Genomic DNA, 17,125 nt, shown 5'->3' with positions numbered 1-17,125 from the left:
CTGCCCTGTGTGGCTCCCCCTGGTCTTCAGGAAGCCGTACCACCCCTTCCTCTGTGTTCTCCAAAGACCGGATTCCTCCTTTAGTGTCATTTTTCCTGGCCTGCTTTATCTATAGACATTGAGTGCTTGTCAAGGCTTGTGTCGGCCTCCCACATGCGATGGGGGCATCTGGCAGGAGGGACCCTCGTTGGCCCACAGCAGGTGCGGTGTCACCGACGGTCAGCTTCCGGCAGCCTGTTCCAGCCCTGTTGCAACTTTTCCTGGAAATCTGGATGCTTAGTGCCAAGGGTCAAAGTGTGGAGGGGGATGTGGCATGAAAGCTAAGGAAGCGACTCCCGAGTGGGCACTGGTCACCATGGAAACCCAGGCTTCCCACTCCTCTCCCCACCCTGCAGCTCAGCAGGTGAGCACCACCGGGCTGGGTGTGAGCCCGCAGTTTCTCAAGAACAGGAAAGTCATCAGGTGACTAATCCGAAGTCTATTTGCACTTGATTATCTCCTTCCTGTCCAGGAGGTAAGTCATTCTGGTAAATGATAGACCAGCCCGGGAACTCTGCAGAGCCATGACCAAGCCTTCTATCTGCCCAGCAGGGGGATATGAGGACAGGCTTTAAACCATTTCAAAACAAGGCCTGTCAGGAGACCCACGCTGAGGCTTGCTGCTCTGTGACCTTGGCCAGTATGGGCCCCTTCCCTGGGCATTGAGCAAAAAACGTGCTCTGGGCCAAAAGGATTGTTCAAGGACAGTTCCATCCTGTGAGCCTCCAGCTGGGTGACAGCTGTGATCACTAGGACAGGCTGAAGCCTAAGGTGACTTGCGGGAAGGGCCTGAGAGGGTCCTGCAAAGTCCAAGAAGTGAAGGTACAGGAATGCAGGGCTGCATCGAGCAGGGCAGATGAGGAAGAAGCACATGCATGAACATTCCGGGAGCAGAGTCCAGAGGTGCCGTGAAGCTGGGGCCCAGAAGGGCCTGGACTTGGGGGCCCAGGGAGAAAGGCCTTTGCTTTCTAGCTACCAGGAGAATGGAGCTACCTGGATCCAGGGGCAGAGGTGACAGTGAACATGAGAGGAAGGCAGAAATTGCAGGTAGTGTGTCTAGACATGGCCTCTCTGACACCCAGTCATCAAGACTCAATGTCCCCCTTTTTGAAAAGCATCTGCTGGTCTTCAGAGACTTCATTCCAGAATCAGAGAACAGGAGCTCCAGGGCGGGGCTCTGGAGCTGGCTGCCCACCACAGCGCCCTGTCTGTCTTGAGAGCAGGGGGGCAGCACGCCTGCTTCTGTGAGGGTGCCAGGGCCAGCTCTTCTTCACATGCCCGCTTTGGGCTGGTGCCATGGGGAGGTGGGTTGGGATGGAGCAGAGGGTCCTCAGGACTGTGAGGGGGCAGTTCTGCCTGACAAGGGCAGATGGAGAGGCCCAGTGTGACCTAAGCGCTCATACCATCATTCTGGACCCGCTACCTCTTTGGATCCTTGTGACACTCAGTGAAGAAGGCAGAACCTGGGTTTTCGGATGAGGGAACTGAAGCCCAAAGAAGGGAAATAACCTGCCAGGGGCAGAGCCAAGGCTAGAACCCACATTTCCTGAGGCAGAGTGGCCTCAACTGGAGCACAGGCTTTAACACAGTGCACACCACAGTTCTCTCAGAAAGAGGCCAAGCCAGAGAACATGGGGTTACGTGAGGACGTCCTCGGTGCCTTTAACATCGGCGCCTGGCTCTTTCTGGTCTGTGTCTACCATCCCAGAGTTAAAACGGGCAGAGGCAAGCTATAAACAAGGAAAACAGCGCGTCAGGGCAGCCGGGCTCTGTGTGAAATGACTTTCTTTTAATTTCCTCTTATTAAGCTATAAAGCTGATTTAATAATAAAAACATGCTAAGGACTTTTTAATGCGTAATTGCTTACATATAAAAAATTATGTGAAAATGCTTTCAATTAGTGCTGAAGTGAGTCACTCTGGGAGATGACACTTTGAGCAACCTTGTGAAAGAGGCTGAGGAAGGGTTAATCACACCTGAAAGGGGAGCCCAAGTAACCGGAACTGCCCCTCAGTTCTTCAGACCCTCTGGGGGCGCAGGACAGCTATGAGTGCTCTGGCTGAAAGGAGGGCTCCAGAGGGGCTCCTGGTCCTGGTTTTGCTGCTTATTTAACCCTGTAAGAGCTGTTGTTCTCTATGTAATGGGGGTTGTGGGGGGGTGAAAGCACCTACTCATTTAACCCTCTGAGGGCTGATCTCTTCTGTGCAATGGATGGGTGAAAGCACCTACATCTCACAGGCTCATGTGTAGTTGGAATGAGCCAATACATAGAAAGTACCTGGAACAGGGCCCGGCACACAGGGACACCCTCTGTACAAGCTCCACGACTACAGATGTCACCGGTACCCCCTTGGGCACCTCCAAGAACTCCTGCTGAGAATCTTTTATTTTTTTTTCGTTGTTGTTATTATTGTTGTTTTTTGAGAGATTTTTGCTATAGAGTGTGTGTGAGCCCAGGAGAAACGGAGAGAGACAGAGAGAAAGAGATAAATCATCCCCTAGGGGGGATGGTCACACTGCAATCCCTTCTCCTCCAGTATCCTCTCGGGATTTTGGGCATGCATGCACATGCGCCTGGCGTGAGTTGTAAATCACTGGGTCCTAGAATTGAACTGTGGTCGACTATGTAGGAGTCCAGCAACATAACCATTAAGCCATCTGCTGGTCCCTCTTTTTTTTTTTTTTTTTTGTGGGGTTTTTGCTATAGGGTGCATGCACTCGCCAGATAGACAGAGAGAGAGAGGGACAGAGAGTGAGAAATCACCTCCCAGGGCAATCCCTTCTCCTCCATCCTCCTCTCGGGATCTTGGGCATGTACGCACACATGCCCGGCATGAGTTTAAGTCACCAGGTTCAGGACCCGAACCACGGTCGACCACATGGGCGTCCAGCAACATAGCCATTATGCTAACTGCTGGTCCCTGGTTCCTCTTTTTTTTTTGTTTTTTAATTTGCTATAGGACACTTATGCTGGCTACACACACACACATACACACACAGAGAGAGAGAGAGATAACCACACTGCAATCCCTTTTCCTCCATTCCCCTCTCAGATTTTGGGCATGTAAGGCACACGTGCCTGGCATATTTTCAAGCTGCCAGATCTGAGACTCATACTCTATAATCGGCCATGTGGGATCCAACTGCGGTAACTACGATACCACCTACCTAGTCCCCTGCCTAGAACCTTAGCTGCAGAAATATTCTGTGCCTTTAGGCTACTTGGGCTTGATCCCAATCAATCGACATGCTCTTGCACCATGGGCCTTTTTGATCATGATTCTATCAAAAGCCTCGTCTCCTGCCATTCCACTCCAGCAAACATCCCATCTCTGTATCTTTGCCCAAGCCCTTCCCTGCATGGATTGCCAGACTCGGCTCCCATCCCTGCCATCACCCACCCTACTTGGATTGCCCAAACTGGAAGCCTCTGAACACCTGGAGATTCACCTGGAGATTCCCCTCAGTGCACCAGCCATCAGTAGTTTAAAACAAAGTCTCAAAAAGGAATTGTGCTTCTTTAAGCCTCAATGTTCCCATCTATAAAAAGAAAAGCTTGGCCTGGGTCGCTGGTTGTCTGAATAGGTTCCACAGAGCTGTCGGGTTTTAAGGAGGGACCTTCAGAGAGAGTGTAAGAGGTGATGGGGTAAAAAGTGAGGCCTGAGCAACCCAAGGGCATTTGGGCTTTGAAGCCGGTGAAGCGCTGAAGCCAGGTTCCTGTAGGTGACACAAAGTGGAGGCTGTAGAGAGGGTAAGTTGAGGCAGACAGCGGGAAAGGGGTAAGAGAGGCCCCTGGGGGAACAGGCATGCCCTCTATCCCAGCTGCAGCCCAAGGGGCTGGGCTGAGTTCTCAGCTCACAAAAGTCCTCACCACCTGCTGCGTGAAGTCAAAGGATGCAGACAACACCTCTGCACGATGGTGGGCCCAAGGGGTCGGTGTTGGGGAATGTGAAGATCAAGCTCAGTGCACCAGGGCTGGATAGGCCCTGCAGAGAATGTCCTGCACGGTGGTTAAACAAAGCCTGGGAAGTCAGCCCTACCGCCTGGCTGCCCTGGGTGGGTACTTTCCCGCTCAGTGCCTCAGTTTCTCCACTGGGATAATGCGGCACCTATACGCCAAAGGTGATGGTGAGGATCCAGTGAGAATTCACGTCCAGTGTTGTCAATAAGCACGAGGGCACCCAGCAGCTACCGCTGTTGTTATCACTGACCCGTCATTCCAGAAACAGAGGCCTGGCATGTACTGCCCACGGCCAAGCAGCCCGCTGGCAGTCAAAAGCAGCTGCATGCACCACTGACTCATCGCTCGAGGGCTACTGTCCTGCAGGGAGAAACTGAGGCCCACGGGTTATCCAGGTGGCAAGTGGCCACCCCACATTTGCCTGACTCTAGTATGGGCTCCTTTCACGTGGCATGCCATCTCAGGCACAGAGAGGGCACACAGCCTTCTTTTTTTTAAAAAATAATCATTTATTTAATTTTATTTATTCATTCATTTATTTTCATTTGACCAGAGAGAGATACACAGAGAGAGAAAGGGAAAGTGAGAAAGCAAGCCACCAGGTCCGGTACTTGAACCACGGTCGGCCATGTGGGAGTGTCCAGCACCTTAACCACCATGCCACCTGCTGGTCCCCGAATCCTCCCTCTTTCGTAAAAACAAAACAGCCACCAAACCAAAACCAAAGCGAAAACCAACCCTCTTTATGCCTATGCAATCTGAACTGGTTCTACAGGAAGTTTGTGATTTATAATCTATTAACAGTCCCCACATGCAAGATTTGACTGCGTCCTTACCAACACGGAGTATTACATCTTAGCAACGTCTCCTCGAGGTGGCTAGGCAGGGGTCCAGCAGTGAAAGGCGATGCTACACGAGGTTGACCCGCAGGGAAAGTTGCAGGTTCCCACACAAAGATCTCCCTGAGGGTGCCAGGCACACAGGTGTCCATGAGCCAGGGCTGCTAAAGTTACAGGTGGTTCTTTTTGTCAAGACTGTGCTGGTACTGTCTCTGTCTCTTTCTCTATCTTGCTCACAGAAAAACAAAAGAAACTTCGTTTTTGTGTTTCTTTATCTTTTCTTTTTTATTTTTGAAAGAGACGTTTGCCATAGGGTGCATGCACTTGCTGGAGAGACAGAGAGTGACAGAGAGACAGAAAACGAGAAATCACCCCCTGGGGGGATGGCCACACGAGAGAGAAAGGGAAAGTGAGAAAGCAAGCCACCAGGTCCGGTACTTGAACCACGGTCGGCCATGTGGGAGTGTCCACCACCTTAACCACCACGCCACCTGCTGGTCCCCAAGGGCACAGCCTTCTTGTCAGCGCTACACTCATGTAGCAGAAAAACTGCCCCATAACTTCACATCACACATATATGTAAAAACACATACACAAAAAAGGTAACATGATCCACAAAAGGGTCACACCGCAAGGTTCGACCTCCTTTTTTCTGTGCCATCCTGGCTCCACGGCCGTCCCCCAGCACCAGCCTCTCCCTGCCCACCTCATCCCGATGACAGCTCTGGGAGGTGCTTCCTGTGGTGGCCCACCCTGCTCATCTCCTCTCCCGTCACTGTGGTGACATTACGCACCAAGACTTCCAAGTCAAGGGAGCTGTGGCAAAATCACACCACCAGAAACTGGCCAGTGAGATCGCCTATGTCCTTATAAACAAAAACTGTGGGTGATTTGGGCATAGGCTCCAAGCTACGGAGAAAATACAGCAGGAAACAGATTTGCACGAGGTCTTCACAGGTTCCTGATCCTCTCAAACTGTACTGTCTTGGACCCGCTCCCTGGGGTACATCCTCATTAAAAAGCCAAAGTCCTGGGCCAGCAGGTGTCATAATGGTTAAGGCACTGGACTCTCACATGGCCGACTGTGGTTTGAGTCCTGGACCTGGTGACTGGATTTCTCACTTTCCCTCTTTCTTTCTCTGGTGAGCACATGTGTCCTATAGCAAACTTAATAATAATGATGATAAACCAATAATAATAATAAATAGCCAAACTCCCACAGGTCAACTTTACCCAGCTAAACCAGCTCTTGAACTTTGAGGGCCACAGAAGCACCCAAGAAGGATCTGGCTCCATTCCACAGGCAGTGACGGAGTCCCGCAAAGTCTGGCTCCCAGCATTTGCCCACTCCCCACCTGCTGTCAATCTGAGTCTAGATTCCTGCAATAACACCCCAACTGTTGCTTGGCAGGACTTCCATACCCTGCTCCATGTTCTGACTCAGCAGAGCCACTCACCGCTTCCTGTGTGACCCCATGGAAGGGCCTATCCCTCAGTTTCCCTGACTGGTAAAACAAGACATTTCCTTTGAAGGAACACAGTGAGGTTTAATGAGTGTGCATGCCCAGTGTCCGGCAGGAGCTCCTTCCTTGGGCTGCTCCTACCTTTTCCCACACTGGCGCTGCCCCAGCTCCTGCCCCAGCTACCCTTCCTTAGGCCCCCACCCCAGGGTCTTCCCTGTAAAGCACAGGCTACCCTTAGCATTCTGCCGTCAGCTTACTCTGTGGCCCGGGGCAAGCCTCTCTCCCTCCTTAGCCTCAGTTTCCCTACCTTGGCTCATCGCAAAGATGGCTTGTTGCCTTGACATTCCGAATGTGACTGTGTGCCAAAGTCACCCTCTGTAACTTTATGCCCGGACCAAGGTCTGCTGAAGCTCCCACTCTTGGCCTGAGGGCTGGAGATGCTCCCACAGAGTTTTGTCTCACAAGTCGGCTGGAGGTGCTGGGATGTGGCAGAGGGGGTGGGGCTACTGCAGAGCCTGAGCACACACCTGTGGTGAAGACCCTGCCAGCTGACCCCTTCTAGGAGTTACTGGAGGAAAGTAGGTCACCCTCCCCTGGACCCCAGCCCCAAGCACATGCTCAGCTATCTCTTGTCAACTACTGGGTCTGCTTTGCCAGGGGTCACCATGTTCCTAATAACTTGCTGCAAAGACCAGGGTTCTTTACACTGCTTCCAGCCCAAAACGATAATTTCTGGGTATGCGGTCAAGATAACTGTTCCTACTAATAGTCTATTAGGTAATAAAGGTAGGATGATCCAGACCGCTTCTCTTTTTTGCCTTAGCTGCTAGGAAACTCCAAGTTAAGGTTCTCAAATACTTTATCATTCTTCAGTCAGAAATGTCTGATAGAACCTCAATGCCTGTTTTCTCCTTTTCCTTCTCGGTCCCTTCCTCGGGTTAACTGTACTTGGTACCCTTATATCTGGACTTTCACTGTGCCCTGCAGTGTTGTCCTGATGTGGGGAAATAGCAGGTAAAGTGAGGAAGATTTAATACAGCACTCCCCCTAAGCAGCCCAGCCCAGCTGAGACTTGCTGGGGGCGGCCCAGGAGTGTCCCAGCTCCCTCTGCACCTCCCTGCCCAGTCAGGAGTCCCCGTGCCAGGCCCTCCACCTACCTGTCATGATCCTCTGTGCCTCGTAGGGCTCCATGTAGCCGGCACTCTCTCCCTTTCCCGCCTTGTTCTTGAGATCATTCTTAGCATCGAAGGGGTCCGAGTAGTCATCGGCGATGGTCACCTGCGGGGAAGAAGAGGCTGGGATGAGTACACCTTCGGCTTCTTTTCACTTGTTCACAGCCATGCTTTGCTCCAGCAAACAGGAAGTGAGCCTTGGACAGAGCTGGAACCTGCCCTCCGGAGTGCCAAGTCTTGTCGGGGTAAGGAATGGGACCCGCTCAAGCAGTGCTGACCCACCCAAGCTGTGCTCCCCCAACCAGGGAGAACAGACAAGTACCTGCAGGGAAGTAGTAACAGGCTGGAAGCCCACGGGCAAGAGCCTGGAGGTGGCTTCCGGCATATTTCCCCGAGAAAACAACAGTTCCACGTTGGAACAATGGAAAGTGAGTGCGCAGAATGCCTGGAAATGCTGACGTGCTCTGGAGCTGGCGGAGGCACAGAAGAGCCTGTCTGGAGAGGATCACACTCAGTCCCCCCCAGGTCTGGAACACAACCACGCCGTGGGTAATCCGACAACAATTTGGTGAGATCAACGCTCTGTAAGGATGACTGTGGCCCCAGACGGGCCAAGTGAAAACACGAAGCAGCACAGGGAAGGACAGACAGACTGCAGGGCCAGAAATGGTCTTGGAGCAAGAAAATCACAGACCCTTCTACAACAGATGGGCCAAACGAGGCCCAGAGGTGGGCGGGGCTTGCCCAGACCCTCACCTCCCAGGACCCTGCCTGGCCTAGCTCTCAGTATTCTCAAACCCAGCCCCCACCTCTCTCCAGAGAAAAGTTGTACAACTAACAGACTAAGAGTGAGTCACCTGGGGCTAGGCCAGAAGGGGGCGGAGACTCAGGAGACCTGGAGTATCTGGGATTCTCACACTTCAGAGACAAGGCTCCCCTTTTTCCAGGAGAAGGGTAAACCGTCTCAGTGGAAAGCTCCAGGCAAACAGGGCAACTAATCCTCCCTTTCCTCACTTCCTAACGTTTCAACGGGCACACCTACGGGGAGGAAAGGCAGGAACCTTTGGGGTACCAAATCTGTACCTTTGCCCCGCACCCCAGCTTCAGCGGTGCGACTTCTCTCTCACCCTCTCGGGACACTGTCAAACCGCAAGTCCGCACCCTCCTAGCCATGGCCACCCAGCTGCTTCCCTCGGGAGGGGATAGGTTAGCCTTTCTCTCAACCCTTGGGGTTACATGAATTGTTATTTAAATTGTGGGTTTAATTAGAAACCACAGGAGCCTCCTCTCTCTCCCAGCTCCTAGAATGTAAGGCATTTGAGGGGCCAATAAACTCAGGGGAAGGGAAAATCCCCCTTTGTCTGTCTGGTGAATGGCAGCTTGTGGCAGAAGTCCTGGCAGGGTATGCGAGTGACCGCCAGCTGCCTGGAATGTGATGCCCGAGGAGGGACAGCGGGCAGCAGCTCCGTCCCTGACGCGTGGCCGGGGGCCGATGGGAGGCAGAGCGTGCAGGGGTCAGGAGCAAGCTGCTCAGTGCAAGCCTCATGCCTGGAGCGCCTGGACTGAGCATCTGCACCCTGCTGCCACCCCTCTGCCACGTCCTCTGCTGCAGGTCGGGCTCCGGGTCCCAGCTGGGTGCCTCCAGATGCCGACATTGTAATCTGCCTTTCTGGAGACTCGTTGTGCTCAAATGACACCAGGTCAAGGAAAGAAGGGGGTGGAGAGAGCCAGGCCCGGCAGTGTCTTTCATTCGATATTTCTACTCTACCATTTGCAGAACACATTAGGGAGAAAATTGCACACGTGAACCACTGTCAAACACAACAGCTCAGACGCCGCAGCGTGCAGGGTTTTGTGTCTCAGAGTTCAGGGGCTCAGATGTCCAAATGGAGAAAATGATGTCGCTGCTGTGGCTGACATGGAATCTCATTTCCCTCGCCCCAGACTTCCTCACTGTCTCGTTTCAACAGGAACATCTTCCATCTATGTGCAATAAGAAAGGGCAGAAATATTTCCCCAAGAAAACAAAATAGTTTTGGGGGACTCGCTGGGGAATAGGGGGGGGAGTGGGCTGCGGTGTCCACAGTAATCTAGAAATCTACATTCCAGCTCCACTAGGAAGTGCTCTGTAATTTGCAAACACGGAGGCTTGCAAGGATATAAACCAAATCTTTGTTCGCGCTGGGACAGGAGCTCTGGGAGCCCCGCGATTGAGCAGGAGCTAGCTCTATTTTCTAATTAAAATGAGATCTGAGCTCAGGCTGTCACAGGGCTCCCAGCTGCCTGCTCTGCTTACCTCCATTTCAATAAGAATTTCCAAATCCTAAAACCAGGAAAAGCCCCTGGTCTTGGCTGACATATGGTTCCAGTTACACCTGCTGACAGTTGAAAATCTTTCCGTTTAAAAAAAATTTGGAATTCTGTCAGTTTAAGAAGCAAATCGGAAGGTTCCTAAAATGTATATTTAATCAACTTGCTTTCAGACTTCAAAGTGAGGTTGATGGAAGTTAGGGAATCTGAGGTTTGAACAACTTGAAACTTGGCAAGCACTACACTGAGCTACTCAACTTTTTGCAAAATCAGTCTTCATCTGGGGATAAAAAAATGTAACCAGGTGTGAGGGGAGTTGAGTAGGCAGACAACCGGGGGCCATGGGACGTGCCATAGGACGGGCAGCGTGGCCCCTGCCTAAGCTGCTTGCTGTAAGTCGAGATGGCTGGGCAGCAGGTTTGCATGAAGGCTGCTGCTCTTCTGATTAATAGAAGGGGGATGCATTTCTCCAGAGGTGGTCTCCTGCTGGGGTGCTTTCATTTGCTTTAAAACACCCCAGTTAGTGGACAAGTCCTGTAAACCAAATTGATCAATTCAGTCAAAAGGGAACCAGCCAGACCACCTGGATACACAACAAGCTCTTTTTGATTTTGGTTTCAGATCGCCAAATTTCTGACAGTTTGTTGGATTCCTACACGTGGTAGGCTGGCAGCCACCAACGGCGGCAGCCACAGAGCTGAGATGGGAACCCTGGACACTGGTCCCATTACTTCACTAAGGAGCGGAGTTGCAGAAAGACAGGCTGTTGGATGCGACCGCCATTGGGCTATGTCTTTCACTTTCTCAGCCTCCTGGGATGGGCACTAACATCCAGGCAAATACCCTTTCTTGCCTTCAAACAAAACTATAGATCCCAGGTCAGCTCAAAGCCTCTAAAGGACTTCGCAGGCTCGTAACGCAGTGAAGCTTGAAGCTTGCAGTCCTCGGGAGTCAAGCTCCAACCTCTCCTTGTTTTCCACGTGACCTGCAGCAGCCCAGAGGGGCAAGGCCTTGTCACACCTAGTGAGCTGGACACAGGGTCTTGGAGCAAGCCCTCTCCTGATTCCCGAGCTGGAGTTCTAGGATTCCACCACACCTAGTGCCTCTCTGATGGTGGTGTGGTTAGACTAGCAGGAGGTCCAAACACCTCTTTTTTGTAATAGGCAGGCTGCAGGGTGGAACTCAGCCCCTTCCAGCAGTCAGTCTTTGGTGTTTCTACTGCAGGGATTTAGGTTAGCAACAGGAAGCAGTCTTCCTGTTCATCCCCAAAGGGAATGAGGAAGGTGGGCGTTGCCACTTGGCCACACTTCACACATTGGTGAGAGTTTTTGCCGGCTTGGCTTTTGTGACACGGCTGCACCTGTGCGGAGAACTGGGCCCTCTCCACGCCCCTCAGTAGGAATGTACAGTGCAGCCTCTCCGAAGGATCACTGCAGGCAACACCCATTACAACCCAGTAAGCATGCCCAGCAAGTTCACTTCTCAGGATTTATTATGCTAAGGAATACTATGTAGCAAGTTTTATAAATAAAAAATAAAAAGCAGGCAGGCAATCTAAATGTGCTACCACTGCTCTCCAAATACAGTGGTGAATGGAAAGCGAGCACGCTGTAAAATGATAAACACAACCTGATACCTATGTATGAAAAACAAAACCGAAACCTGTATCTCTTAATTTAAAGAAAACTTCTGGGGAGATGTATGCTCCAAACTGACCCCTCTTTTGGGAGAAGGGGGAACTAGGATTGGGGTGTTTAGAGGGATTCAAAGGAAGCTGGTCTATAATATGAACATATTTTCAAACAAGGAGAACTTATTCCTATATTATATGCAAAACCATACCTGTGTAAAAGCACTACTACTCTCAAGGCTATTTTTGGTACAGTACACTGTTTCCCAAACTTGCCTGGAATGCTTGCTAAGAAAATAGATTCTGAGCCCCAATAACCTGTATATTTAACAAGCAACCAAGGTGATTCTTATCAGGAAAGTTTGGGAAACAATAAGCAGAGAGTCGGGCGCTTTTCCCATTGGCCTCCAGATATTACTCTGGAATTTCACTTTTCCCGGAGATTTCTCAGGCCTGTTCATTAAAGTGAAGCAAGAAGTCCAGGTTAACTGCAGTTCTCTTGGCTTCTTCCCTGGGGGTCAACTGAAGTAAGAGATGACCCAACACGTCTTGGCGCATCTCCAGAATCAAAGACGCGGAGCGAAAGGCATCCTCGGTGCAATCCTGAGAGCTGGTTCCAGGTTGAGCAATGCGGGCTGTGCGGGTGGGGGGGTAGGGGTGGGGGTGGAGGGGGCGCTATGCAAGCAAGGACCCCTGCTCTGTTTCCAGGAGAGGAGGCAGGGACCTGATGTGGGCTCTGGCCCTGAGGGCACACACATATGCTTTCAGGCCAAGTCTATCTGGCTCTCAGCAAGCTCGCTCCAGGAAAACCGTTCTGCTTCAGGAAGCGCTGGTGGCGCTGTTAAGAAGAGCCACTGCAGAAATCACTCGAACATGCTCAAGAGGAGGGACAAGTGGTGGAGCAGCCCCCATCGTCCAGGAGTAGGGGAACCACACTTTCCCCACTGTCCCATGGATAATTCTTGTGAGCCACAGTCACCTCTGTGTGCCCCATTGTGTATGGGAACTGGCAGAGCACGGGCTTTCCCAGCTCAGCCACAGGCTTGCTGGATGGGGGAGTGGGGGGGAGTGGGTCTCTCTGTTGCCTTCCCTTCCCTGGAAAGTGAAGGGGCAATGGCGTTCTACAAGGACCTGGATTCTTGCCAGGGTCAGGACCACTCTCTTCTCTAGCACGAACTGCACCTGAACACACCCGAAAATGTTTTCAACGGGCCCTGCCAGACCGTGTGCTCGACTCACCATTCAGACTGAACAGTGGTTTCCTTCACAGTGCTGGTTGGGGTCATGGATCTCACTGGGAATTTGGCAACTAATGACGCCGTGGCCCTCTTCACGTTTGATACACCTACAATGTGTTGGGCACAAGACAAGCCAAGACATGCCTCCCCCCCTTGCCTGAGAGTCTCTTTAACAGAGAAGACAAGACGCTGTTTCCTTAGCAAGGTGCCGGTGTGAGACCACGAGGTGCCGACTACATTGTAATTCCACACGTATTATTCACCTGGCTTAAAATACTGTGTGGTATGTGACCGGCCTGCCACTGGGCTGCAGAGGCACAGTGAGAGAATGATGGCATGGGGCTCTTTGTCTTGGCTTGCCAGCTTGAAACCCAAGAGCCACACACCCCTCCAGAGCAGAGGCGCGTTGGCCCTCTCCCTCCCAGAGGGCTCCCTGATGGCGAGCAAATAGTGTTTCTTTTCTTGGGGGGGGTGGGGTGCAGGGGCATGTAGTGTCATCAACAGCCAGAAGGCCCCAGGCCGCTGGTTCCCATCAGAGGACTGCAGACCTGGTCCTCCTGTAGGACCCTCTGTGTCACGGGCCCTTGCAAGTCTGGTGTCCACAGGATGCAGGCCCTGTTGCCATGCCAACAAAGAGATGGTATTAAAGAAATAGATTTGGGGCTCTGGAGAGGGCTTCCCAAAACCCTTCAAACAGGAGGCTATTTGGGGAAGAGGCCATGGGGAGATGTTCTGTGCAGACCCAGGGGCTGAACGGAAGAAAACTTAGGAATTCGGGATGGACTCCTGCATGAAGGCAATGAACGAGCTGGCCTGGGAAAGGAAGTCCTTGCTGTTTGGGCATTCCAGCAGAGGCTTTAGGATGGGCTTCTGTGCTAGGTGGCAGGTCAGCTAACCGGATGCCACTCATCTGTGCTTTCAGTATTTTCTCAGCACAGACTCCGCGTCGAGCCCAGACTCGACTTGGCATACAGGTCTGAGATGCCCCAGGGCAAAAGCCCAGCTTCAAGGACTGCCAAGGTAGGTGGCTGTTTGCAGAACCCCCACTGTAGTCAAGGCACGCAGCAGTAGCGTTTGTAAAGCCCCCAGGCTGCCCGACCAGGAGTAGCTGGACTGCAGCTGCCGCTAAGGGATGTGCAAATACATGAGAACATGGAGAGTACTGCAGGAAGGACACAGCCAGGCAGGGACAGTCCAGCCTGGTGGAGAGCTGGCACCAGCTCCACCACGCTCCAACAACCTGCTTCATCTCTTTGCGCTGCTGCAGTTTACCTGTGAGATGGGGCAGGGTCATTCACCTTCTTAGCCTCCCATAAACCTAGAAAGGCGCAAATAATGAAATGATTCAGGATGTGTCAGTCGTTTAGAAAGAAAAGGCTGCGTCCTTTTACAGAGCAGTGGCACCTCCTGGGGGCACCCAGGCCTCAGCTAAGTTCTGAGAGGCACAAAATCACCTTGAGGGAGGGTCTGTGCCCACGAGAAGTTGAAAACGTAGTGGGGAAGCCAGGACAGGGACATGAGAAGGAAAGCCTGTCACGGCCCCAGTGAAAATGGCTGCAATTAAGCATGACAACGGCCGTGACACCTCTCCCAACCACAAAGAGGAAACGTGCTCAATCCTTTCCCCCCTCTCACGCATGGGGTAAGCTGTATCTCCCAGTTGGGGCACCTGGAGAACTGGCAGAGAACCTCTTAGGACCCTGAGGTCACCCTGCTGTGTGCTGGGGGACAGTACTATGCTCTTGTCTCTGGCCAGCATCCAGAGCCCCGGGGAGCCACAGAGCTCAGCTGTAACACCACACAGGGCTACGGGGACACCCCACATGCACACGCCGGGCTTTCCCTGTCCTCGAGTTGGCCATCACAGACCAACTCTCCTCACAGGCACACCAATAAATCATCTCTGACATGGCGAGGAAATTAATTTGGGGAAGATTAATTAGCTACATTCATGCAATCAGCGGCGACGCCTCGAACTCAGAGGGCAGAGAGGGCCTTTTCCCCCCGACTTCGGATTGGTTCCCTTTTTTCCTTCGAAGGTCTGACTCAGTGGTGCAGGGTCACTTCAAAGTCCTAAGTCCCCTCTTCCACACACGAAGGCTCCTGCCAAGGGCGCTGCCCACAACCCCTCAGCGGCAGCGAGCTCATGACTCAGCAATCCGGCCACATGGGACAGTCATCACTATCAAAGCGGCCTTCCTTCTGCTGAGCGAAGATCTGCCTCCGTTTCTCCGCACGGGCCTTGGGTGTCCTATCATAAACGCTCCTTTACAGACCTGCCGCGGTTAACCCGCCCACAGGCTGCATGTTGCAGGCGAGGTGGGTTTAAGTGGTCACCACTGGTCCTTCCAGTCCTGCCCCTCCCACGGCCACGGCTGCTTGCCCAGACACCTGCAGGCTCTAACTTGTTAGGAAAAACGCATTCCAAATTACAGCCTCTGCCGGCTCCGCTCGAGCCCAAATTGCTCTCCATGCCCCCCACCCCTCCCATGTGCACACGTGCGCGCGCGCACACACACACACACACACGCACACACATTTTCAGTTTAACCCCTGTGAGGTGTGTCCTGGGAGGAGGCTGCTGAAGCACAGCCCGGCCTAGCTCTCTGTTGACCCCAGAACCTTGCCGACAATAGTAGGGACAGGCTTTTCCCCATCTCTCAAGGTGGGAAGTTCTATTTGAACTCAGAAATAGCTCAATCCCAGCATTTCTTAACTGTTTTCAATAAGGGCCTATAGAGAACTCAGAACATCCCTCCTGAGGACAAAATCCCCCAGGAGTTGGGAGCCACTGCTGACAGGACCTCTGAGACAGTCGGAGCCTCTGGGTCTCAAGTTCTTCCTTGTGTGTTTGATGTTTACAAAGGAAATCCTGCATGGAACCACCATGTACCACTGAAGAAAGGGCCGCTGGCCAGTAGGCTAGGACACCCTGAGCGGGATGAACTCAGCAAGGTCAATGCCAAAAGCTAGCACCCTAACCTCATTTCTTAACACTCAGGTTCACACTGTTTCACACACGCACACACATTTTCAGTTTAACCCCTGTGAGGTGTGTCCTGGGAGGAGGCTGCTGAAGCACAGCCCGGCCTAGCTCTCTGTTGACCCCAGAACCTTGCCGACAATAGTAGGGACAGGCTTTTCCCCATCTCTCAAGGTGGGAAGTTCTATTTGAACTCAGAAATAGCTCAATCCCAGCATTTCTTAACTGTTTTCAATAAGGGCCTATAGAGAACTCAGAACATCCCTCCTGAGGACAAAATCCCCCAGGAGTTGGGAGCCACTGCTGACAGGACCTCTGAGACAGTCGGAGCCTCTGGGTCTCAAGTTCTTCCTTGTGTGTTTGATGTTTACAAAGGAAATCCTGCATGGAACCACCATGTACCACTGAAGAAAGGGCCGCTGGCCAGTAGGCTAGGACACCCTGAGCGGGATGAACTCAGCAAGGTCAATGCCAAAAGCTAGCACCCTAACCTCATTTCTTAACACTCAGGTTCACACTGTTTCTGCAATAACTTTATCCTATCTGCTTTTTCTCTGAATGTTACCCCTAACATTTCCAAGGCGCACCTGCTACAACTACTCCCATCCTCCCAAAGAGCCCTTTAGCGCCTCTTCCAAGGACCACGGCACCTTCTCTGTAGATGGCTCTATGGAAGGGGGCACCAGGCCAGGCTGGGGCCATATGGGGTGACTCCTGAGCTCTGACTTGGCTGTGTTCAGCTCTCCTGCAAACCCCGTCACCCTCGTTCCCCGAGAGTCCTCCTCTCGGGCTGTCTGCACAGAGGGGAAGAGAGCTCCTCCAGGGACCTGGGACCACTGCTGAGAAAAGTCTCAGACAGGCTCCATCCAGAAGAATAAGGGCAGGACTTTCTTCTGTTTTCTGCAAGGTGAAAGGCTGGAAGAATAAGGGGATGCCCCAGTCAAGAGCAGGGACATGGGTACTGGATGGTTCCACGAGTCATTCCCCTCTCTGTGCTTCAGTTTTCTCATTTATAAAATGACAACGGGATGAAGACTGACTGAGCCAGCCTGTATGGTGTGCTCAGAAGGGGGCCAGGCACACAGAGGGTGCTCACTCATTGTTTGGTATAACTGTCAGCCTCTCAACACACCATCCAGTTTGACAAGGGAGGCACTCAGGTCTGGAGAGGAGAAGGCCAAGGCCACCTGGACATCAGTAACAGATCGGGACGAGAATTCTGTCTCCAGATCCCCACTGCATAGATGAGGAGCCACCAGAGGCTTCCCAGTGGACAGGTGACACAAGCAGAACCCGCATTAGCAAGGTGACAAAACCAGATTCCCACCGAATCCCCACATCGAGAGGACCTAAGTCATTTGTTGACCTACATATTTATAGCCTGCCTGTTTCCAAAATGGGTTTTAGTCTGCTGAATTCGAAGCATTTTTCCGTTCCTGCTAGGCAGGACCTGTCTGTCTGCCGCTCCCTTCCCAAGACAGAGTCAGGA

At 52.3% G+C, this 17,125-nt stretch overlaps 1 protein-coding gene across 1 annotated transcript in view; it reads right to left on the bottom strand.

Annotated features, from left to right (window-relative positions):
• SHB (SH2 domain containing adaptor protein B) overlaps window positions 1–17,125 on the bottom strand; it is a gene marked incomplete at its 5' end in the record, with an annotated part of 162,259 nt that overhangs the window by 95,630 nt on the left and 49,504 nt on the right. The window contains 1 exon segment of the mRNA XM_014586009.2: window positions 7,461–7,581. Coding sequence (XP_014441495.1) covers window positions 7,461–7,581 — 121 coding nt within the window.

The sequence above is a fragment of the Tupaia chinensis genome, unplaced genomic scaffold (assembly GCF_000334495.1).
Source record: "Tupaia chinensis unplaced genomic scaffold, TupChi_1.0 Scaffold000104_1, whole genome shotgun sequence".
Taxonomy (NCBI): Eukaryota; Metazoa; Chordata; class Mammalia; order Scandentia; family Tupaiidae; genus Tupaia; species Tupaia belangeri.
Note: the sequence above shows the minus strand (reverse complement) of the source record. Positions and strands in the feature narration are given on the sequence as shown.